Source organism: Rhipicephalus microplus, chromosome 3 (assembly GCF_043290135.1).
Source record: "Rhipicephalus microplus isolate Deutch F79 chromosome 3, USDA_Rmic, whole genome shotgun sequence".
NCBI lineage: Eukaryota > Metazoa > Arthropoda > Arachnida > Ixodida > Ixodidae > Rhipicephalus > Rhipicephalus microplus.
In genome coordinates, this window is record NC_134702.1 from 65,301,112 (window position 1) to 65,326,519 (window position 25,408).

At 44.2% G+C, this 25,408-nt stretch overlaps 1 protein-coding gene across 2 annotated transcripts in view; it reads left to right on the forward strand.

The window, feature by feature from the left end:
* Nos (Nitric oxide synthase) overlaps positions 1-25,408 on the forward strand; it is a 421,671-nt gene that overhangs the window by 373,033 nt on the left and 23,230 nt on the right. For both annotated transcript variants that reach the window (XM_075889681.1, XM_075889682.1), the window contains exons 14-19: positions 1,244-1,311; positions 8,877-8,990; positions 15,136-15,310; positions 16,015-16,156; positions 18,391-18,475; positions 25,019-25,215. In XM_075889681.1, the coding sequence (XP_075745796.1) occupies positions 1,244-1,311; positions 8,877-8,990; positions 15,136-15,310; positions 16,015-16,156; positions 18,391-18,475; positions 25,019-25,215 (781 nt within the window). The remainder of the gene's footprint in view (positions 1-1,243; positions 1,312-8,876; positions 8,991-15,135; positions 15,311-16,014; positions 16,157-18,390; positions 18,476-25,018; positions 25,216-25,408) is intronic.

Consider the following 25,408-nt stretch of genomic DNA (forward strand, 5'->3'; position numbering starts at 1 on the left):
GCAAAGCTGCAGCAACGATCCCCCATTGTAATCCCACGCCCGTTGAGCTGAGAGGACAGACACTGCCTCGAGTTTTCTGTAAAGCCGTTCCGGCTATTTGTTTCGACGTCGGCTGCCGGTAACGCAAACGAAGATCGAAAATGAAGCAGCAACAACGAAAGACAGTCACGGAGGAAGGAAGATTTCGTGAATGAACGCAGATATATACGATTGAGCTTCCTCTCACATCTCTCTTCCTTCATTTATTTTTTTTCTTTTCTTTCTGGGAGGTCCACAGCCATGCTACGCAGAAAGAAACGATAGAAAATGGCGATCCCCCCCAGCTTGCAAATGAAAAAGAGTGTCCGGGAAAACTAGCAAACAGCAACGCAAAAGAATGACTGGTGAAAACAAAAGTAAACAAAAACGAGGGAGTGTAGGAGGTCAACGCGACGCAACAGCGAATTCGGCAGCGTCGTTTACATCTGTCCCGTTGTACAATATACCGTATACTACTACACAACAGCCCGTACACAAGCATCGCGCGAGGCTTTATCGATGAGCCATTCGTTCATGAGGTGGGCGTGTTGTATCGCGAGCGTTATTCTTGTCGCCCTCTTCCCCCCCCCCCCTTTCCGCCTCCTTGATAAACGGTGCCGGCCGGCCACCTTCAGTTTCTTCAGACGTCGCCTCGCCTGCGAGCCATGAGCGAGCGGATCGAGCAACGATAAAAGTCGTTAACGATCGGTCACGTGATCGAGAGTGCCTCCGCCGCTGCCGCTACCAGAGAAGGGAACGACGCAGCCGGCGGCGCAGTTCTTCTTAACAATGAACTGTGCGACCCTGCCCCCCCCCCCCTCCCTCCCTCTAACCAGCCACCTTCTTTCATTCTCATCAATATACGTCCCATTCCTCCAGTCTCTCCCACACTATAAATATTACCCCCCTCCCTTCGGCCTTCTCTGTTGCTACCTTCTCTTCCCCCCCCCCCCTTTGTCCCTCGTCTTCGAACTGTCCCTCGGGCCACAACAGGGCGGCATCTCTATTGTGTCACTCTATACAAGAGACGATGTGCTTGTATCGCCCTCTTTTATCTACCCATCTCTTTCTCAAGATGCTCGTACGACTGGACCTCGCTCTTTACGGTATCTTTGCGAGTATACTGTTCATAGAGACAACGAATGCAAACCCTTCTTCGACCAACTTCCTAACACTTCTTTCGTACTACTCTCTTTTTTTTTCCTCCTCCTCCTCTCCCGTGCAGGTCTTCGCTCGAAACCTACAAGTCATGAAAAGCTGCAGCCCCTTTGGACCGGAGGGTACGACTCCGAGGTTTGTACTTCCACATGTCCATGACGTATCAATCGCTACTCTTCTTCCCTTTCTTCTACTTTTTTCATATTCTCTCTTCTCGCTTTGATCGTTTTCGCTTCTACATATATACACTTTGAGATATAATCTACATTTCCGGTTCCCCCTGGAGTTCCACGCAACAAAGCAGCCAGCCTTTTGTTATTATTATTATTATTATTATTATTATTATTATTATTATTATTATTATTATTATTATTATTATTATTATTATTATTATTATTATTATTATTATTGCTCCTGCTGCTTTTTATATGCTTATTTGTCTCTCAGGCAGATGTGAATCTGTAATTGTCTTTTACAGTGCGATTACCCCTAAAGCAATCTTGCTAAACTCCATGAATGGTCTACGGAGTAGCGTGTAAGCAATAAAGAAAAGAAACCTGAGCAACAATAAGTTTGAGAATTTCTTCACGTTCCAATCTAATCCCAGAAGAACAATTTATTATTGGGTATACTCTCATAGTTAACTGGTGTCTTTTCTTTATTATTTACACAACTCTGTGCATCGCTTCAGCTTGAACGATTAATATCTCGGGACGTCGCTAGCTGTTCTCTCATTCTCGGAGTCTATTAGCATTTTTCGGCGATTCGCATGAAGAACTTTGGTCCTGCTATGCTGCCGCGCCTGCGTTGCTATACTAGCTCGAGTATTTTTTCAAGGTAGATGTTCCAGAAAAGCAAGATGTATTGCTCCTCTAGGACCATACATTACAAGCACTCCCGCCTTCCTTTTTAGTTTTTTTTCCTGTGCAATTTGTAAGCATGTAAATTATATCGTCGTGCTTAACATTGTGTTGGAAAATATATAGACAATCTTATATGCAGCTTAATTTTTTGTAATGAAATAAAATTTGTTCCTCAAACGCACCTCGAAATGAACTACATGTTAGCGCCTGCCTGCATTTTTGTTCAAACGTTTGTAAGCCTCGAAATTGCATTAGGCTGTAGCAGTTCTTTGATAAAGTAAATTGTTGCTGTCTCCGCTAATGAGGGACTTCGCACAATTTCACTATAACTGCAAAATGATATTTTGTCAGACACTCGTAGCTAGACCTAATAGGCCTCATTTTCGAGTGACGTGTTTGCGCGCAGATCTATAGGCGACCTGTATTCGGTGGGAAGGAAGGCTGGTTCTGGGCCATTTACCTCGACATGTTCGAATGAAAGCTGATGCAATGGCAATTAACAATCAACTAATAAAAATTGCATATACCATATTCTACGTATCACCCTTCACGCTAACTATCGCAGTGTTTTATGTTAGTTCTACTGGTGTCCTTATACGTGGGACATTTAGGGGGACAAAAAAAGTTTTAAAGTACGCGCATGGTTTGCATTAACAATATTAAATTTTTTTTTAATTTGGCGTGCCCGGTTTCGCTTGAATTCTGCGTTTTTCTCAATATTCCTGAAACACTAATACCCAAGCGTTCTGTTCTTTTTCTGCGTAATTTTTTGTTTGTTTTATTTTTGTCATCACGGAACTTAGCTAATCTTCACATCGTCATGAAGTTAACGAATTCAACTGAAGTCTGACGGCGTCGATTGCTGTAGATTTGTGAAGCACCGCTCTGTGAGGCATCATTGACTCAGCGGCAGGGAAACATGTCCGAAACGCAGTTGATTTCGGCGAATCACACTGTGGACGTCTGAACAGAAACGTTGACTTATGTCCGTCGTGCGCAAAGCAATCCAGTGGGTCACATACTGAATGTACAAAGGTTATTGACTATTCCTATCAATTCTGTTTCTCTGAAGTAATTAACGCTTATATAGGAACACTTATATATATATAGGAACGCTTATATAGGAACCGTGCCACGAATGTATGCGGAAGGCGAAATTATTCAGAACTAATCACATAATGCCATAGTCGACTCGTAGAACGTGTTCTCTGAAAAGAAAAAATACTTACGGAAAGGAATTTTCGGGAGTACCGACACAGAACGTGGGCGTAGTGAACGCATCTAGGGGTATCAGTTTTGCCTCCTCCGATTAATGCAGCTTCATTTCCAGGGATAATCACAGAGTGAAAGCACGTTGCTTATATGCAAGGTCATACCAAATTTTACAGGGTTTTTTTACATTACTAATATCACTATGTTCATCACACTCTATTTGGGCTGTTTTTTGTGCAATTCCAGCGATAACGACGTTAAAGTGACGTACGGGTTCATGACGATACTTGAAAGAGAGCGCCTTAGAAATCATGCCTCTTGCTTACGGAATTTGGATGTATTTCAGGCTTCTGTCCAGCCCTTGTAGTAAAAAGGAAGCCCGAGTGCATGTTTCTGGTGCAATATTTATGACGCATGAAAAAAATGTAATAATAAATGCGCACGCAATGTTGCCACGCATGCTGCATGCACGCCCTTCTAGGTGCATGGTGTTTCCAACTATCACTGCGCATGTCCCCTTTTACCTGCTTGCTCTGATCACTCACCTATACCTCTGCGCTAACCTCGTCCTTGTTTTTTTTTAATTGTTAGTCGAGTGTGTTGTATTTTCATTTGTAGTTTGACCTTGATGGTGTCTGTTTTGTTTCAGATCTTACGTTAGGTAAGGAGTCTTTCATTTCCTATTCGTCATCTCCTCTTCCTTACATCTTTTCCTCTCTCTATCTTTTTCTCACTGTGACTCGTGCTGTGTTTGTGGTGCACCCTCTGTACCTTCACTCACCAACTCACTCGCCCGTCCACTCGCTCCAAGTGGAACGTGGGGTCACCAAGGAGGATTAAAAAAAAAGGCTGGAGTGGAAGCTCCCGCAATGCCTTGCCAGCAGAAGTGAAGCCAGCTTTTGCCACTGCCAAGATAACGGAAACATGCCCTTTTCTGATAGTGTCCACTTAAAGATCAAGTGGCTTTGATATGTTATGTAAATGCTACGTTAGTTCTTTATTAAAATATAGTTGTTCCCGACGAAACAAAACACATATACGAGTATGGGTGACTGAATCTGCAAAAAACTTTGCCTCCAATTGGAGGCTTACTAAGGAATATCAGTAACACTAAGACGCGCTTGGAGCACTATGTGACCCGATAAAGTTTTCACATTAAAGTCATTTGGCGTGTGAGAGAAACACTCCGTTCTTGATAGCTGAACAGTGATACTTTATCATGTCCTTAGTAAAATGGCCGCCGCCATCTTGCCAGAGGCTCGGCTTCACTCCTGGGCAATCATTTCTATTCCAGAATTTTTTTAAATCCCCCTTTGTAGTCACCTTCCTTGTTCTATAGTTTGCTACAGAGCACGACTAATGAGAAGCACGAGCACGAAAATATCCACGTATGGGCTTTCACAGACGTGCCCCGCACATGTCGTTCCCTTGTGGTTTAAAAGTACACTCAAAAGAGAATAAATAGAGTCACAAAGCCCTTATCTTACTCCATTGACTTGTGTGTATGTGGGTCGTGACTTGTCACCTTACATGATTGTATTTAAAAAGACGCGCGATCTCTCTTGGGAGATCCACAGACTCCCGTCGTAAAGTAATGGAACTCGCAAGAGAGTTAGCGTTTCTCTTTGAGGAGAGGCGCATACGTGGACTCACCAAAAAAGGTAGCACACACCACTTTTTTTGTCTTTATTTTTTAGAGTTCAAGAATGCACCCTTGCCCAACGTCCACTGTTGGCCTTTTGCAGCAATGAACAGTGGTTTAATCGGGCAAGGCGCTTAGTTGGACTTCCGCATTAACAAAGTTCCGTAGGATGTACCGCTGTCATACGTCAGCCGTCCTATAATAGAATGGAAATTGACGCTTAAGGCTTCTTATCGCTGCAAATCAGTTTGTTATCACTGACGTAAAGTAGTGATCGCGTCACGTATGCCACAAGTGCAAGGCATGATCTGCTATGCGCCGGATGTCAGCGATATGAAACTAATTGAGAATACGATGAGAACCGTGCACGCATTTATTTGTAAAGGTAGAATATGCACTGCACACAATGTTTTCACACACCTAAACCCTAGTAAACGCGCTCTTTGGAGGAATACGGCTAAATTTGACCTCTGCGCAAAAGAACAATAATTTGGGAGGTAATCTGTACCTTGCGAAAGTACAATGGGCTTAAAGCCAATCACTAAAGTCAAAAAGGAGTGATATGTGTACACGAAATCTATTCGGAGTGAAAACTTGTTTTGTAGCTTTCAAAATAGGTCCGACCTACCGGAAGCTAACATTCAACACCTGTACAAAAAAAGAACAAAATAACAGTACTATACCACTTGTAAAAGAGATAATTGAAGTTTTGAGTAGTGAAAGCGCTTCCAAGTAGTAAAACGTTAGTGGAAAATTTTGTTTTGTTATTAACCTGATGTTCTGGCTTTCGAGATCCACAGACCCTGAATGCAACGTAGATAGTTATTGATATTCGCCGGAGAGTTTCTTTTATCAGTAACGAACGCGAGGAACAACGTGTGGTTATCTCATTTATTGTTTAAGCCAGTTAATTTTCGTTTCACACACACATGATCAGCTATATTCGAGGCCGTGTAGGTAGCTGAACACCGATGACACTCAACGTGTTTCCTCTGTCACATGAAGGAAATTCTCGCTAAGAAAATACTAGCCTTCTCTTCAAAGTAAGTTGGAAGCACTTCAATTTTATAATAACTTCATTAAATGATATATTGTTAAAGGAGAGAAATAACGAGGTAATGATGTCTGTAAGTGGCGACAGTTTTCTGAAGTTCAGTCCACCTATAACGAAAACAAAGTACCGATGAAGTCCCATTGCTATAACCGATAATTGTTAGTAGCGGGTTGAGGAAAAAGTTACATTTCACTAAAAGGTGCGAAACAATGAATTCGATAGCAACTTATTCCAATGTTTTACAAAGCGATGCTGACAAATTGCAAGTTTACAGAAAGTGAAGTTGGCAGTCAACTCATTTAGATCTTATCTCACGTAACTATACAAAACGCTGGCGTAACCGAACACGGCTGCTCAAGGTACACTTTGGGAACCTTTTCTTTTTTCGTGTGGAGAGCGCAGCCCGTAGAAGCTCCCACCTGCTGTGGGGGCACAAGCCACGTGCTGATCATTGCCGCGATAGTGCGGCAACCATAAGCCCCGTTGTTCGATCACGACATAAGCCCGCGCGCAGACGACCCCGGCCAGAAAGCGAAAAAGGTGGCCGAGCCATCAAAACATTTAGTTTGCATGCAAGTAAAGTATTGCACTACGTACTAATTGTTTGCAGAAAAGCCATTGTCTGCCAGCTTTAGTTTCTTCACGCTTAGCGGGCGCGTATCTTTCTCAAAAGCATCTACATGCTCCACGTAGCTCAGTGGAAGGTCCTTCGAGAAACAAAGTCCCGGAGGGACTTCATAATCGGTTGGGCCTCCTGCAATGACAGTACCTGGTTAGGCTGCTCAACCACGCCGTCATGGTTGTCGCCTCCCCATTGTCCGCAGCATGGCGCAGTCGGCTCACATGGGTCATACTCTGTGCGCACTGTAGCTGGATTCAATCGCTATATCCGATATCGCGGCACTGGAGCGTCGTATTAAGTGGTTTCTTTTACCATAGAACTCATACCACAGTATATGAGGTCATCGTTCTTCATTATTATCTCTGATACACCATTATAAATAGTATCATTATGAGTGGACTCAACTGATCATAACAAAGATGATATTATTATTCCTTCATCAATATTCGCGCAATAACTGCTCTTGAAACGACTTTTTTAACCAAATTTAATGCCGTAATCAATATTTGCTTGCAACGACGAGATATGTCTTTTTTTCCAAAACTGCTCTTTGGTCACCGCCAGTGATATTATTTCACAAGCCATATTGCAATGTGCCCTTATTATGAGATTAATCTTTTCGATTAGGTTACCCTAGCTGGCTTTATGCTAATTTATTTTAACTCAAGCCTGTGTAATGTCGACCATCGGTGTATTCGTTGTGAAAAACAGCTGTAATACATGACATGTGGACGTGTCTAGCGTTACATTAAGATTATGATGTCAGTTCCAATGTCAGCACATGATACTCTCCTGATCTTTTAATTATCCGAGGTTAAGCTACTCAGTAAACTTAAAAGTATTGTCACACGACTGATTGATTGATCTTGCTTATTATGCAAATCGTTTGACATAACTACAACAATGAATTATGTAGTTTCTTTTTTTTGTTTTTGAAGTGTACCCTTTATTCTGTGTCCCACCTTCTTGTGGTGATTCCGAAAACAAAGATGAAGCTTTTTCATTCTGATTGACGTTTGAATGAATTGCACGCCATATATGCCTATATTACGAGGACGCTCTAGAACGCAACAGCGCGAGAAGAAAAGTCAAGCAGTGTTGCGTAACCTGGTAAAGAGGGGGGAAGGAAGCAGAAAAAGAGAGGAGGCAGGGAGGTACACTAGAAAAAATGCACAAGAAATGTGGTTCGGAACCACATTTCTTGTACATCTGTTAATAAATTACGTAACAGTACAAACTCACGTTACTCTTACTACTGCATCAAACTGGCTGACCTCGTGGTTTCGACAGCACATGCTATTCACCCAACTCGTGAAAAAGAAAAATTAGTACATGGATCCAAAAAAAAACATATTGACACCAGCGCCTACTATCAACCTATTTACCCTTTATTGAATGAATTGAATACCTTCAATTGCGGGTTCACACGAGGATTGTCGCTTTTTACAACATTACATGGTAGTTTTGCCCAAACAACAGTTTGTTCGGAGTACGACCGATCTTCTACCAAAGATTAACGCTTGCGGGCGTATGAACGAGTTGTCCTGCGCGAATGCTTTCCGCTAGTACATCAGTTCATAGTCAGCGCTCGTGTTGTGGAGTCTCATTTTCAATAAGTAATGCTAATTTAGGCACTGTTACGTCGTGCCGTTAATGTACACCAACTCGCTCATTCGTCAAATAATGGGTGCACTCTTAGCCAATTCTGACCCGTAAGGGTGTACAAAAGGGTGCAAACACCCTCAGCATACCCTTTGAGCACCCTATTGAGCACTTTACAAGCGGAATCATTTGAGCACTTTACAAGCGGAACCAAAAGGGTGCACACATCAAAAGGGTGCAAAAAGGGTGCAACAACTAAAGGGTAATAATTGTTTTATTTCGGACCACATGTACTTGTGGTCCGAAATAGAACAATCATTACGTTTTCTCGGATCCTTCAATTCCTTTCCTTAGCATGCTGCCAGAGAAAAGACACGAGGCATTTCAGAACAATTTTCATTGTTATCAAATAGGAAACTATCGTTAGAAAGGTTAAGGTTAGGTTAGGTTATGTTAGGTTTCATTGGGTTAAGTAAGGCAAGATTATGTTATGTTAGGTTGCACTGGCTTCAGTTCGGTTAGGTTATCTTTCGATAGTTAGGTTAGATTAAGTTAGGGTACGTTATATTTTGGTTTGGACACCACCTATTGAAGGTTGCGTTCAGACTAACTCAAGCATCATTGGAAGTCAAATAAAAAGTGGGGGAGAGAGAGAGAGGCGTGAGGCGTTAGGCGGCGCTGGCTGACTTTGTGCTGCCAACCCAGGACGACGTCAATGTCCTTCGTGCGGAAAAACAGCGTCAATGCCTCCGAGAATGACGTCGGTTCTCCGCCGCCACCTCACGAGGCGTCGGACCTTGGACCCCTCAGCAACGTCAGGTGAGTTTGCTCCTCCTTTCGTCTTTTTGAGTGCGTTTCAGTTTCGCAAATTCGCGTTCGATTGTCGCATTTTGCTTGAATCCAAAAAGCCAAGGGTCTATTCCACGATTGCTTTCGGATATGAAAACAATACAGCATGTCCTTACACGTTTGGTGAAATCAACCAAAGTTTATGTGGACTACGTATACGTTGAAGAACAAGGAATCCAATGATCCGAGGGGCTGGATCTTAGCATATAGCGACCCACCATGGTGGTCTAGTGTTAATGGTGCTCGAGTGCTGACCCGCAGGTCGCGAGATCGAATCCATGCCGTGGCGGCCGCACTTTAAGGGGGGGGGGAGAGGGGTGGAACGGCTAGAGGCCCGAGTACTTATACTTAGGCATAAGTCGGCCAACTCACTCATGCGTTAACTCACTCGGACACCCTCAGATCGAGCTGTTAGTCTGAGTGAGTCCGGACTCAGGAAAGCTTCGGTGAGTCTGAGTGAGCCCCACTTATTTTGCCGACCTATGACCTTATCTAGTCATCGACAGCATCACTATCAGCCTTACCTCAATTCACGTTCACGCTCACGTCTACTCACACGTATGCCAAACCAGTATCATTCATACACCATAGCAATAATTAGTGATCATAGGCGTGAATCAATAAAGTTTTTCGTCTGTCCCAATGAATGTTTTCATCCATATGGGCGTGAATTACGCAAGGCGGTACCTTAACCTCCCCCCCCCCCGCCAATTCTTCCAAAGATGCTCTTGATAAATATATCTCACATTGTCGTCTCTTCCAAAGAAGATGCCCTTACTCGTTTGCAACCGCTGACCACTCCTATTATACGGTACTATACCAAAAGGCGACAAGAAGAGCACCGATTACATGAGATATTGGTTTTAAAAGGAATATACACCAGGCTAAGAAACTCATGAGTCGACTCACTATAGCACTCACTTAGACTCAGACTGAACAGTGAGTCTGAGCCTGAGTGAGTTTGGGTGAGTAATATTTTGGTGAGTCTGAGTCCGAGTGGGCCCGGTTGAAGAAAATTTCTGTGAGTGTGACTCCGAGTGATTCCAGATCAGGAAAATTTTGGTCTTAGTGATTCCAAAGCTCGAAATATATTTCATGAATGTAAGTGAGTTCCACATTTTTCGCCGATTTCGCCGACATAAAGAACCCTAAATGGTCGGAATTTTCGGAGCCCCCCCCCCCCCCCCGTATACGGTGTCCCTTGTTATCATACAGGGTTTTTGGGACATTAAACCCCAACAGTTATTGTCTTTATCTGAGTAGTAGATAAAGTGGCGTCGCGATATTGACCTCTGAAGAGAAGGAATGGGACCGAAAAAAGCTCTACTTTGGCAGAAGACCACAGGATGCCGCTCTCGCTTGAGATTAAAAGAACTCGTAAGCCAAGAAAATAATCCTTGAGAAACGAAAGCATCGACACCAATCACCACGTGTCACGCGCTAATCACCACGTTTTTTTTTTCCAATGCAGCGTACACTGTCATCAGCCAGGCAATAGCAGCATTGCATAATTTTGTTCGGTCTGCACTAACGTTTGTGTCCAGTATACAATAGACACAATTTGTACGCAATTGTCTACACCGCTTCGTTTTGCTATTTTTGTCGACTATCAGATGAAAAAGCGCTAGAATCTCGGATGAATTGAACCTCCTGCATGATCAATAAGTGTTCAGTTGATTTCATTTTGCAGTGTATAATATTGAATATAACTTCATTTCTGAGAGAACTACCACGTTCGAAAAATAGTTCGGCGTGGCCTTTCCCGCAAGTATTCACAAAAGCGGGCTCTTTCTTTCCTCCACATGGACGTAACCAAAGACGAATCGGTAGTTTATTTCTAGCTTGAGATTAGATTCTGTTTGAAAAAAAATAGAGCGTCTTCGGTATAAAGAAATATGTAATTACTATGAAACTACGAATAATTACTACAGCACGCATAAACCAATTTACTATAACATGATTATTAAAATAGAATATTGAGTGAGTTCAATGAATCTGTCAGCCTGACGTATCTACACACATTTTTTTCACGGCTGGTGCCTGAAATGGCTCATAAATCTCGTTTTGGGCATGGGCGGCAAGTGTACTTAAAATTGACCGCGGTGATTGCACTACCATATGTGGAGCCTCCTTTGTGCGCCACTCTCAAGCAAGATAAACAATCCTTAAAAGCCACAGCTACAGCGTTTAGTTGTTGTGTCTATCTTCTTCTTCTTAGTGCATTAGTTAGACACACAAATAAGAGGAACGCCGTCAGTTTTAGTGTATATCCAACGCTTGGGACAGAGTGGACGGCAAACACTTATTTTTGTGACTGTGTAAGCGCGATGTGCGATGTTCCGTCAAGTCTAAATCATTACGGCTAGCTCGTCCTCAGAGAAGCGCTTAAACCTTCATAAGTCTCTATATTCTTTATCCTAAATCTCTATATTCTATTATTTTTGTTCTTCTGATTATTTCTCCATGGTACTTTAGGCGCTCTCCTTTATTGGCCACTTGAAACAGCGCCACTTTTCTTTTTAACCCTTTCCCCCCTCTCCGAGCATCTTTGTTTCCAGAGATAGTCGGGGAGAGAAAAAGAAAAGGCGAGAATTCCGGAAACTGACCAGATTACATATAATTTTCTGGTGGAGCCAAAAGCGCATGTCTCTCGAGATCATGGTCCCAACAACTTCTCTTGCGAAAATTCCTATGGTCGGATTACTGTAGTATTAACTCTCGTATCGAAGAACAATAACTGCTTGAAGTATGCCTTTCCCACGTGCATAGTCGCTTATCAGAAGTTTCCAGGCCACAGCGTGTGCGAAGACGCATCAAATTTCAAACGTATGGCGTCCCCTCGTGCAGTTTTAAGGGCTGATAAGGAAAGCTAACTGTGAATGGACATGATCCGAATGATGTGCAGCGCGAAACGAGGGACGCCGCTAATGCCTCTACTGCATCGCGCTCAATTTGAAGGTCACTCGCATGTAAATAGTGGATGACAACTTTCTTTGTTCGAACCCTTATCAGTTTTACGAAAAAAGCGTCGTGCCTAGATATTGCTTGGCGAAGCTGCTAGGGTAGGCCAAATTTTTCTAATCGGCTGCAGTATCCGAGCAATAAAATAAACAGGAACCTCTGTGTATTGGAGCTCTGTTGAATGGGTCATGGTTTTCGAGAGAACTGGAGTAGGCAATGCTTCGCGCAATGGGAACAAAATGACTTTTTTTGTTTCTTTAAAGTGAACTCGCATATTTCGGCATCGTACGTGAAAAATCGGGCGTCAGTGGCTCGCGAAGGTATGCCAGTAACATGCATTTTGTATGCCCAGTTTTTCAATAATTGATCCACTCTCGATCTTGATCATGGGCTTGTCGGCGATTAGCTGTTTGTGACTAGGGTGACTTTCGATCGAGGTCACTTTTCATTTCCCGTTGCCGCGTTTTATTGTTGCTTGCATATGAAGGCAAGACTTTCGTTCTTGCCGGTAGCAAGTGAAGTTGTTGCGCTCGTAAGCACGGAAATGAAGGTCCGCTTCCCAGCATGAAAGTGCAAAGCGGAATCGAGGCACCAAGTTTGTTTTTTTTTTTGTTTTTTTCTCCACATTGCGAAACGAAACCAACGCGAAGCGTGGATAGAGGAATCCGGTTGCGACATCACGTGCTGCTTCCCTGATTTCGCAGCCGAATCTACAGTGTGCAACCATCAAGCCCCACGTGCTATTCCTCTAGCTTCTTTCGCTTTTCATTACACGGTACTCTTCTTAACACGTTCTGATCTTCCCAAAAAAAGAGATCACTAGCTCAAGGCTCCCCATTCTTGGCTTCGTACATCATCCGATTTTAGCTCGACGGTAACAACTTAATCTCGGCAGATTAGCATAGCAAATGACCGGACCGGGAACCTAGAAGGTGCAATTCCAAGTCGCAACGCAACGAAGGAAACGAGCTTTCTTTTGTTGTTGTTGTTGCAAGCTTTACTCGTATTGTGCCTCTAAGCGCGCAAGTTCGTGTGGAAGGGGGGGGGGGGTTAGACTGTTTCACGGTGAACACTATGGATTATGCAGAAGCCAGTATTTACGTTGAGCGCGGAAGGTAGCACGTATACATTGATCCAAATAGTGTATTTCTTCACGACTCGCCGAGCAAGAGTATGTAGGTCATTTGTTTGATGTTTTGTATATTAATGTACCTGATTTAACAGCCTAGTCCTCCACTACAGCGTTTCTTATAAACGTATTGTGGGTCGTGGGTTTGGTAAGTCAAGTCAGAATAATAATTATTGATAGTATAGGGTGACCCACAAAATAAGAAAAAAACTTTAAACCTGCTCGCAGCCTTGATCGCGGTGATTTCATTGTTTCGTATCATTTTTCGTACAAACGATATGCTTCCCTCATGACAGGTGATGACAGCGATAAGCAGAAGCAGCCGTTATAGCTTGTGCTGTGGCTGGCAAAACGTGCGCCATCGCACAGGCACCAGCAACATGGTCGCTGTCTTGTCGAGGCAGCACACCTGGCCTAGTTCTGTGGTAGTTTGCACGGGGAACGTTAGGGAACCCTGCAATCACGGCGTTCATAAGTGCTCAAGCATGTGAGGTATTATGGGGGCATGTTTAGTAAGCAGAAATATAATGATACTGAAAGGATAGAAATACGTAAGGTCTCTGATCAGACGTTTTGCAAACTGACCTACAACTTACTCACTAGAATTCCTTGCCCGCTTTTGTGCGCCACAGTTTAGTGCAATAAGAATCCCTAAATATGCTATTAGGAAGAAAAAGGATAATGGCATGGTTTAATCAGTGCAATAGTCAGCATTATGTATTTGGTCACCCCGTCATATGAAGGGCTTCGGCATATGTTTACATCTGGCTTGAGATATAGCTGGGGCACCTTATATATTAAGGCAAGAGAGAGACAGAAAAAAAGGATGAAGTTAAAGGCAGGAAGGTTAACCAGACGAAAATTTCTCGTTTGCTACCCTGCACTGACGATTGGTAAATAAGAAATAAAGGTAATATGCAGCGAGCGATGAAAAGGAAAATGATAGGTGTAACCTTAAGGGACAATAAGAGAGCGGAGTGGGTCAGGGGAAAAAAAACCAAGGTTGCGGATATTATAGGTGAAATCAAGAGAACAAATGCACGTGGTCCGGGCACATAGCACGTAGGCAGGATAACCACTGGTCATTAAGCGTAACTAACTGGATTCCCAGAGAAGGTAAGCGGGTGAGGGGGGACAGAAACTCAAGTGGGCAGATGAGATTAGTAAGTTTGCGGGTATTGAGTGGGTAGCAGCAAGCACAGGACTGTGTTGACTGCCAGAACATGGGAGAGGCTTTTTGTCCGGCAGTGGGCGTAGTCAGGCTGACGATGATGATTTTTAATATTTTCTTTCTTTCTCCGAGATAGCACCGAAACTGTTTACTTTACAGCGTTCAAGGTGTTGTGATACTTCTGTGTATACGATTAAAAAGAAGCAATAGTCATCTGCTCTCATATGGTAAGCACGGAATAGCACAACCTGCACATCTAACCGCTTAGCATTACACTCTTATTCAAGCTTACTGCAGGCCAAATGACGGCCATACTCAATAGGCCTTTTTCAGTCGCCAAGACTCAGATCCTCACGGATAACAAAAGACAATGCCAGTGGTCGCATGTGATATCAGTCATCGCCCGTTCAAGTGTTGATCTTTGTAAAAATGTAATAATAACTGTTGGCCTTTAACGTCCCAAAATCACCATATGAGTATGAGCGACGCCGTAGTGGAGGGCTCCGAAAATATAGTCCACCTGGGGTTCTTTAACGTGCAGCTAAAATTAAGCACACGGGCCGCAAGCATTCTCACCTTCATCGAAAATGTGGCCGCCACTGCAGCGATTTGATCCCACTACCTGCGGGTCAGCATTCGAACCCCGCAACCATTGTACCACCGTGTCGGGTTCGTTCGAATGTCGTTTCTCAGTGAATATTTTTCATTTGTTTTTTTTTTTCAACCCCACTCCGTCCACTTTCGATACGTTTTCCCGTGTTTTTCGGGCTACTTCGAAGCTTTGTTTGGTGTCGGACGGGGAGCGAATGACTGGTGCATTCCGAAGGTGTATCAACGCAACCCACTCTTTGCAGGTTCGCTGTGTTCGGACTGGGCTCCAGCGCGTATCCCAATTTCTGCGCGTACGGCAAGTACGTGGACAAGATCCTGGGAGACCTGGGCGGCGAGCGCATCTGCAAGTTGGCCACCGGAGACGAGCTGCGCGGGCAGGAACAGTCGTTCCGCATGTGGGCCAAGATGGTCTTCGAGGTGTGCCTCTCACGTTCACGCTCATTTCTATTGCTTACGGTGGCTATAGGCGAAAACGTCCATTCATAAGTCCCTAACGACGAAATAACGCTTGCAGTGAGGCTTTTTTGTAAAACTAGTGTCGCGAGTGCTCGAAGCGCTCATGACACGTACTGGAGAGTTCTGGTTTACGTACATTAGGGCCTGAGTTATCCGAACCGTAATGTACATTCTTTTTTTTTTCACTGATGTTTAAAGCCACTTGCAGTGCTGACGATGTAGTGCCCTATTACGCATATAAATTTTTTTGTGAGGTCAGCATGTTTGGTACAGTATACTGAAAAGCAAGACAGAAGCTCCTGTGCTCATAAAAAAAAGTTGTATTACAACGCAAAGCAACACACAGGCGAACGAAAGACGCGGAACTGGGGCCACTTCAGGAGTCACGAACCAGTTAACCCAAGAAAACGCTTTGCTAAGCCACATTTATCATTCCTTAAAAAATTGCTCGCACGAAAACATCAACTCCAAAGTGGTAATCATTGTTTCCTAGGGCAAATAATGTATGTTCGCACAACTGCAGCTTTGTACGGTTGCTGTTATCTTTTGTAAGGCTGTTATGACGCTCCCGCATAGGGCTGCTGTCATTTGTGGTTCCAATGCCTGCGCTATTTGCGAATCACGTTCCCGAAGCTTACGAACGGCGCACGTGTCTGCGCTCGCAGCAAGCGTGCGACGTGTTCTGCGTGGGCGACGACATCGGGCCGATCGAGATGACTCCATCGATGGAGGAGAACATCGCCTGGTCGCCGGACAAGGTTCGGCTTTTCCAGAAGGCCTCCGACAAGAACCCGCCCCTTGGGTTCGGTGAGGCTCATTGTCTTTTCATACTCTTTCTCCTTGTGTAGATGTTACGCCGTTCGGGTGCATTTTCTTCTCTCTCTCATTGTCTTCTCTCTCCCATTACTGCTCTCTCATTCTTCGATATGAAAGTGAAATTGTTGACCACCCATTCGCAGCACGAAGCTACAGAATGTTTCTCAGAAAGAAAGCTTCGTAGGGTGCGTTCCAATGCTCGCAGTAGATGGATAAATAGACCGCCAACTAGACAGCGGTAAGTCTCATTCCAACTCTCACGAAGCCGGCAAAATAGACTAGTAGCTTCAAGAAGGCACCATCGATGACAAAAGCGGCGTTGGCTAACTTGCGGTACAAACAAGATGGAAGCTCAGCCAAAAGCTTGATCTCGCCGTTAGAGTCCCCTACACACACGCAGACGCTTTTGCAGGTGTGAGCTGCGGCAAATTTTTCATAAATGCTAACACGAAAGAAAGTAAAAATATTACAGTAACGGTTTCTTTTCGTAGTTTTTTTTTCTCGACGTGGGGTGGCATCATGTCGCTCAGGCATCATCTAGACACGTTTCGTTACTATAGTATGACTGGAGTTCGATGTTTCCGTCGAAGCTGTCAGCATAGGTTGTCTACGATGCTATCTAGAATTAGAGCACATCCGTCGTTCCCGAAAAATTTGCACTGGTCTGGGGCTTCGTGGCATTGCGGATGACTTCGCGCTACGAACATGGTGATTGTCATCTTGTCTTCCTTAACCCTACCTACACCTTGTAGGATTTCGCAGGTCTCACTTGCAATATCCTTTGGTATCTGCGCTTCAGTTACAACGACAATCGCCGCTAACTTCTTCCTTTCCTGCAGTCTCTTCCACTTTTTTTTTTCTGCAACTGTTTCTTCCAATAAACGATCACTTACTACAGCTACTTATTGATGCATTTCAACAATAGCATTTATGTAACGTTGGTATAACGCTTCTTCTGCTCTACTGCTTCGCCATGTCTATTCGGGTGTTCCTAAAAGTGGAGATGATCCGTGGAGTCATCGCGAGGTTCCAAGCTTACCTTCCGCATGTTCTCTTTTTTACACAGTAAAGTATACCTTCTTTACCGAGTCCGCAGAAAATCAGGTCAATCCTGTATCATAGAGAGAATGTCTCGTCCCACAGTGGACATGAAATAGTTTGAAAAGTATTGTGAAATTACAAGATAGGAAAACCTTCAACATAATACAACTTATATGTGGTGGTGCAAAAGTTTTTAAGTAGCCAGAACAACTATGGCTGGAAACACACACACACACGATAACACACATACGTACATGCACACGCGCACGTACATGCACACACAAACGCACCCCTACAAACACACACACACGCACGCGCCCCCACAAACACACAAACACAAGTACACACACAAACACACGCACGCACACGCCCCCACAAACACACAAAAACACCCACGCACACGCGCCCCCACAAACACAAACACACACGCACGCACACGCGCCCCCCAAACACACACACGCACGCGTCCCCACAAACACACACACACGCACGCGCCCCCACAAACACAAACACACGAACGCACACACACGCGCCCCCACAAACACACACATACACACACACGCACGCATGCCCCCACAAACACACACACAGGCACGCACGCACGCACACGCACGCGCCCCACAAACACAAACGCACACGCACACGCACGCACACGCACGTGCCCCCACAAACACACACACACAAACACACGCACACACACACACGCGCGCTCGCGTGCGCGCACACTCTAAATATTGACTTACCTGCCGGGTGGTTAGTGTAAGCATCAGCGGGGCTTCTCTCTTCGATCCAGCCAATGCCTGCGATCGAGTACTCTTGAAGGAAACTAGGTTTTACATGACTATCTCCGAATCGCAATCATTCGAACACAGCGCAATTGAAGCATATTTATCGAAAGGAAACGTTATGTGCACAGACATCAACGCCTTATAGGTATGTTCCTGATGCTGCATATCACGCAGTTTTTAGTCCCGTCATAACCCCCCCTCTCCACCCAACTGGCGTTCAATATCCAACTACATGCGTGTCTGGTTGACCATTTTCTCTCTCCTTCTTTTCCTTCTACTCCTCCTCCCCCTCTTCTGAGCAGCGTAGTGCTCCTTTCACGACACACCGTATAAGCATATACGAGTTGAACGCGGGTAGTCGTAGGTTCTTGTTGCATGCTTTCACCCACGCCACAGGTCTGTCCAAGGGTTCCAGTCGAAAAGTCGTCGCAAGCAAGCTGGTGTCCAGGAAGGTTCTGCAATGGGACAAGGAAGACGACAAGTGAGTTGGAACTTGCTCATTTATCGGGGACGTTTTATTTTTCGATCAGGGCAGCAGTACGCAACAGCTCATATTTTTTCTAGTCCTTCCTCACTGTCTCTCTCAAATTCGTGAATAAAAAAAAAGCTTCAAATGAGACTAAAAGTGTGCTGGTATAATAAGAGCCTTAATGGTCATGATTCTTCGTTCTGAAGACAAAGGTCATTTTCAGCACAAGGTTTGCCGTATATTACCCATTTATACCCATTCGTACCTATTGATGTATCTTTTGCAGACATATATATTGTACATACATACATACATACATACATACATACATACATACATACATACATACATACATACATACATACATACATACATACATACATACATACATACATACATACATACATACATACATACATACATACATACATACATACATACATGCATACATACATACATACATACATACATACATACATACATACATACATACATACATACATACATACATACATACATACATACATACATACATACATACATACATACATACATACATACATACATACATACATACATACATACATACATTTATGTTCTGTACTGAAGAAAAGCAAGCGCCTCCTTTTTTTGTTTGCCTAAAATGTTATGGAGTGAAATATGACACATTACCTCCTGTTAGCTGTGTAGCAACTGAGTAAAAGGAAAAGCGTATCCCTATTTTATTGTCTTTCTTGATAGATCCTCAGGACCAGCACGTTGTTTTCTCATTATATTAATAGATTACGCGCTGTCTTAAAGACGATGGCGTGGTTCACACTTCGCATCTTTTTCTTATTAGAGTGTAGTACACTCTACTTTTCTCGTTTTCTCCTCTCGCTGTCATTTACTTCGCTCCTACTTACGGTAGAAAAAAATATCCATCTAAAAAAATAACAAACACAAGAAACGAGGAAGGAGCTAGCCGCTTTCCTGTCTCCTTCTTCTCTTGTGTTCATTATTTTTTGGCTGGACATTTTTTTTTTCCTGAGGCAATGCCCCAACTAGCCCAACAATGAATGCTCACTGACCATTTTGCCCCCCCCCCCCCCCTCTTTGCGTGGCACAGTCTCTCGAAAATTACTCTCGGTTTCGGTGGACCCACGCGAAGGCCCGGTCGAACCCAGAGCGATTTGGGACTCATTGCAGCACGAATACACTCACACAGCTATAGCCGAATGACGGTGATCAAGGAACAATGTGCGACGGCGGCGTGACCTACACAGAGATATCTGGTCTACCTGTCGTGTGGCGAGAACCATGACGGCCAAATGGCATCTTTCTCCTCTGTCTTGTCAGTGGGAACACGTTATTTGCGCCCCTTCTCTCTTACAGCATATCAAAAAGAGGGTGGGAGCTCAGGCGCTGTTCAGCTTGTCAGATATAAAAGGTATGTTGAAACCCCGAACAGAGGAATGCTTATCGTTATACGTGCGCTAAAATGGCCATGTCGAAGACGCTATTTCGCGTTATGAGTGCGTCTGGCTTTTTATTATTATCGAGCGATGAACGTTGCTTCGTTATTTTTTTTTATTATTCAGCTTCCCATTATGGTATGTCTAACACAGCTGCACAAGCACGCACGCTAAGGGGCAGAGGGGAACACCCCTCCCCCCTTAATACGTCGTCTTTGAAAGGCCTTGCGACCACGGGTCAGTTCAGGGGCTTAGCGACAGGAGGTCATAAAGACAGGGGGAGGGAGGTGGGTTTAAACTTCGCATTCCGCACCCAACCCCTCTTGATGAAGAATATACGCAGTATTGCTTTATACACTTCAGAGCCAGGAAAGCAAGCTGCTTAATGCGAGGACAACTGGCTTATGCAAATAAACAGCTATAATACGTTTATGCCGACTAGTTACTGAAAAAAAAACCTGAAAGGTATAAAATATATAGTTAAAAATAAATATAACAGAAGGTGCAAACACTGCAAACGAGAGGGTAGAAAGCACGTTGCATGTCAGTTTTTTTTTTTTTCATCCTATTGTGGCCTTCAAAAACAAATGTACGCCTCGAAGCTTTCACCAAACATTTCTGCAATCGTGTTTGACCATTCGAGGTAGTTACAATAAAATGGCGAGGGTGATTTCCGAAGATATTATCGCTTTGTGTGTGTGTGACCAAGCCGGTGTTAGTAAATCGGCGCCCACCGTAAGCTAACCCAGTGCAAATGATTGGTCATCCATTAGGCGCATTCTGCCGTCTTTGCAAAGTTTCATATGTTAGCCTGAAGCTTATCTTGTAAGCATGATACAGTGTGATGGGAAACGTTGTGCGTATACAGTCGCACGAACACAGGAAAGAACGACTGTATGTGCAATGATTCCCATCGGAGATCAGCACCAACACACCAACACAAAGTGCTATTTTACTACACGAAACACTATTCGTATGAAACTTATACTAAAGGAACGCGATAGCGTTTATGCCTGCCGACTCGTTCACGAGTCCTCTGAATGGCAGTAGTTCAGCGAAAAACCTGATCAACATTGCAGATCTCTATGACTGATCTTTCATGACTCATGAGTTCAGAATAAAAGTCGTCTTATAGCCACGAAGTAGGTGTGCATCAGAACATTGCAGTACATTTTGCTTACCTCGTATACAGGACGCGTTCTATTGACCAGCCGGGCACCGTGAGATAAGGCTTCACCGCTATAATGAACAAACACGCGTGAGAATCCGATATCCGGGCCATTTAGTCAACCTACGCGCGAGTTGTGGGATTAAGGCATTACAGCGAACATTCATTTGGAGTCGCAACACCGTGTGGCCTGATGACAGAGCTTTTCGAGATTTTGCAATATAATCGCGTAATTAGGGTGGCGCAAAATAGATAAAGCTCCATAATTACTGTCCCGTCTGGCGACTGCCGGACATAATGCATCGTCTGGACGGTCATTTAGTCACTGTTGCGGATGACGCGCCATGGAGCGTAAGAAAGCCCGTCTTTCGCTGCTACCGTGTGCGTATAAAAACACCGAAACTATAAAACTGAAAATTTGAAAAGCAACAGGAAGTGCATGATTTATAAACTAGAATAATGAATATTAATTATCAATATATTAATGTTTTCGCAACAACGAGTTTCTTGTCACGATCAGACGTCTATCCCGAAGATAATGAATCGTGTCCATCGATCTTGAGTAAGTGTCGTGGCGTGGCCTATAGAGACATATTACTGGGGGTATTCGGCTAAGACCAGCCGTTAGCGACGAGAAATATGACTTAGTTTGGTTCTATAAAGCTTTTACGTTTCCAATGACCCGCACCGGCTATAATAGAGCACATTTCTAAAGAGCTATATATGCTTCATCGACTGGGTTTACCGCGCTATCCGCAATGTTTATTCCGTATGAGCTAGATGTACAGTCTCTGCGTATGCATATTACTTTTTGATCATCCTTCTCCTAAACATATACACCAGCATCCATAGCTTGTCGCTTGGTAGGCTATTTAGGCCGATCGTCCCTCGTTTATGGCGTTACCAGCTGCGATATCCTAGCGTCTCGAGGACGCGGGTTCGATTCCCGGCCACAGTGCCCGCAATTCGATGAAGACGAAATGCAAAGAACACCCGGGTGTTCAGATGCAGGCGCACAATAAAGGACCCCAGCGGTACGGCGTTTCACGGAGTCTCCCTCTGTGTACGGCCTGCCTCTACGATGTCGTGGATTTGACAAGCGAAATGCGCCTCAGTTATTAGAGCGCGGCTCTTAAGGCCCAACCACACGCACCCATTTCAGCGCGTCAGCGCGTGGAATTTCGACGCCTCGCTGCACCCTCTCCCATTTGAGATAGATAGATAGATAGATAGATAGATAGATAGATAGATAGATAGATAGATAGATAGATAGATAGATAGATAGATAGATAGATAGATAGATAGATAGATAGATAGATAGATAGATAGATAGATAGATAGATAGATAGATAGATAGATAGATAGATAGATAGATAGATAGATAGATAGATAGATAGATAGATAGATAGATAGATAGATAGATAGATAGATAGATAGATAGATAGATAGATAGATAGATAGATAGATAGATAGATAGATAGATAGATAGATAGATAGATAGATAGATAGATAGATAGATAGATAGATAGATAGATAGATAGATAGATACGCTCAAAGCCGCCGAAGTTCGTCAAAAAATGCTTCGCATTTAAAAGAGCGAACGCGGAGTTCATCGGTATGAGGAGCCACTGGCCTCTAACTTCGGGCGCGTGCACTGCTGCAGGCGTTGCTGTTGTTGTTTTTTTTTTGTTTTTTTTTTTTGAGAAGGGGGGACGAAGCTCCTTACGCCGTATGTTGTGCGTCCGCGATGTTTGTAGTCGTCGTCGTAGTAGGTAGCCACCTCCACGGCGGGACTAGAGTGTCATGCGCGCACCCTTTTCAATTGAGGAGCAATCCTGCGCACGTTAATCATAGATAAAAAGATAGTTGTTTTGGGCGAAATAGTTTACAGAGACGAGTATTGCTGACTTAATCTCTCATATAATTTGCCTTGCATTTGATGCTTACTAAACAAAAAACGAGCATCAGAAGGACGCACTTTGAACACTACCTGACCCCAAAACGGTCATAAACTCGTTGGGCGTCGCCACCTTAATATTGACAGACCCTTGTAACGTGCTGAGGGCCACGGGATGGCTTCAAGCTCTCCCATAGTAGAGTACCAAGTGCTCTTAATTGTTACCCACTTTTTGCTAAACACGCGTGCATCTTTTGTTTAGGGACGGCTGTCAGCTCTCCCAGAGTAGAGTACCGAGTACTCTAAATCGTAAATCGCTTTCTCTTTACACACGGACTGGGTCGAGGCCCACGGCACGGCTATGATCTCGCATAGCAGAATACCTCGTACTCTGAATCGCTAACAACTTTTTAAACATACAGAGTCAGCGAGGGTTTGACCGCAGTGCCATGAATACAGTGAACTAGTATATAGCCATGAACTAGAGGCGGTGAAAGGCGGGAAGTAGGCACGAAACGCAGGCCGTAAGAAAGTGCGCGAGTGCCACCTCTCGTTTAGTCATTGAAATGTCCTCTGGGTGGCGGTACTTCTGTATGCTGAATATATGGTGAAAAGATGCCAATAGTGGTACTTGGAGGGATCACTATAGATGCACGGACAGATGGTTGGATGGACAGACAGATGCACGGGCAGACGGACGCATGCACAGATAGACGTACGGACGGTTGCACCAACAGATGCAAGAACGGACGGATGGATGCTTCGCCCCACTTATCATCATGCACTCCGATTACACGCTGTGATTTTTTTTTTATTCGAAAGACTTCGATACTGCTATTTGGCATAACAAACATTCAGAAAAAAAACAGAGGCTCATCGCACATAAATAAACAATTTACACTCACGCATAAACTTTAACAAGGATCGGTGGAAAGGTCCTCTTATCCACCCTTGCAAATCCGGAGGGCGACCGGCACGGTCAGCGGTTGTTCTGAGATGAAGAAGACGCGCTTACTTTAAGGCCCGGGCAGACCAGAGCAAGTGTGTCACGTCGGCAGCAGTCGTCGTTTGGCTTGCTTCGCGACTCCAGTTTTGGACAGAGTGGTGTGCTTAGCACATGAGCGCTGTCGCCGTTTCACTTGATTCGTGACGCCGGCAATGCGCGAAGTGCATTGACGACGTCGTCGTCGTGGCTATGAGTGAGGCCATGAGGACTAACGCTATAGCAGGTTTGTGTACTCATAGATACCCGTTAAATAGGACGCGGATACGACCACCGCGGTAACTCAATCGGTAAGAGCATAGGGCGTGTAGTTCGAAGGTAGCAAGGCTTGATCTCTGCCAGTGACTGCCCCCATAACTTTCTCCACATTTATATCGAAATTACTGCAATAGGCTTAAAAACTACGAATAACGTTTTGTATAACATCATCGACAACATTATCTGCTGGTTCTCATAAAGTTTTTGTCAGAGAAATAAACACACCCTCAAAAATTCTTTTGCTTCACTCGAATTCACTCAGCAGGCATTCTACCACAGAGCCATGCCGGTGCTTGAAACTCCTTTGCAAAGTGGCTTTAGGCAGCATTGATATCTGGAAAGGAATCGTGTTAATATGAGCAATAAAGCGTTTTATAACATCAAAAGAACAGCCAGACGTCACACAATGTGAATTGTGATAATGAGTGGGTCGTCCGATGTTCCATACCATCACAAAAGCTCATCAGTCAGATCATTCCAAATTTGCACAAAATTTGTTGCAAGTGTGTAGCCAGCACGTGCCACGCTTCTTCTAAAAATGACGAATGCTTCCCTACTACACAAAAATAATTATGATTTATTGTAGCGGGTACCCTGTAAGCGGGTTTGTAGCAGTTACCCAAAGAGTGTTTAGAAAAGGCTCTGAAAGGGCGCACTTCATGTTTTCGCTGTGACTGTGCAGCGCGCTCCGCGCAGGCCTGGCGCTTTTCCGCGCGAAGTTTTGAATCTTCTCCAAGCCGCAACAGAAGTGTTTTCCTTTCCCGGCGCGGCGCAGGAAGACCATCATGGTTGTGCTGGAGGCGAGCGGAGACAGCGAGCTGAAGTACGCGCCGGGCGACCACATCGGCATCTACGCTGTCAACAGGGACGACATCGTCAACGGCATCGTGGAGCGCCTCGCGCCTGGGTCGGCAGATCCGGACGCTGTCTTCAGGGTCCAGTACCGAGACATCGTCCAGAATCCCATCACGGGTATGCCTTCCTTTGGATTCGAGCAAATCTATAATACTCGCCAAAACGTCGTGGCTGACTCCGTCTACTGAAAAATATAATAATAATACTTAGTTTTTTTCTGTGCTCATCGCTCTATTTGCAGCGATTCTTTTCCCGCATTGTGTGAATGACATTGTTTCAGTGAGGTATATGTTTTAGTTGTTCATTTTGT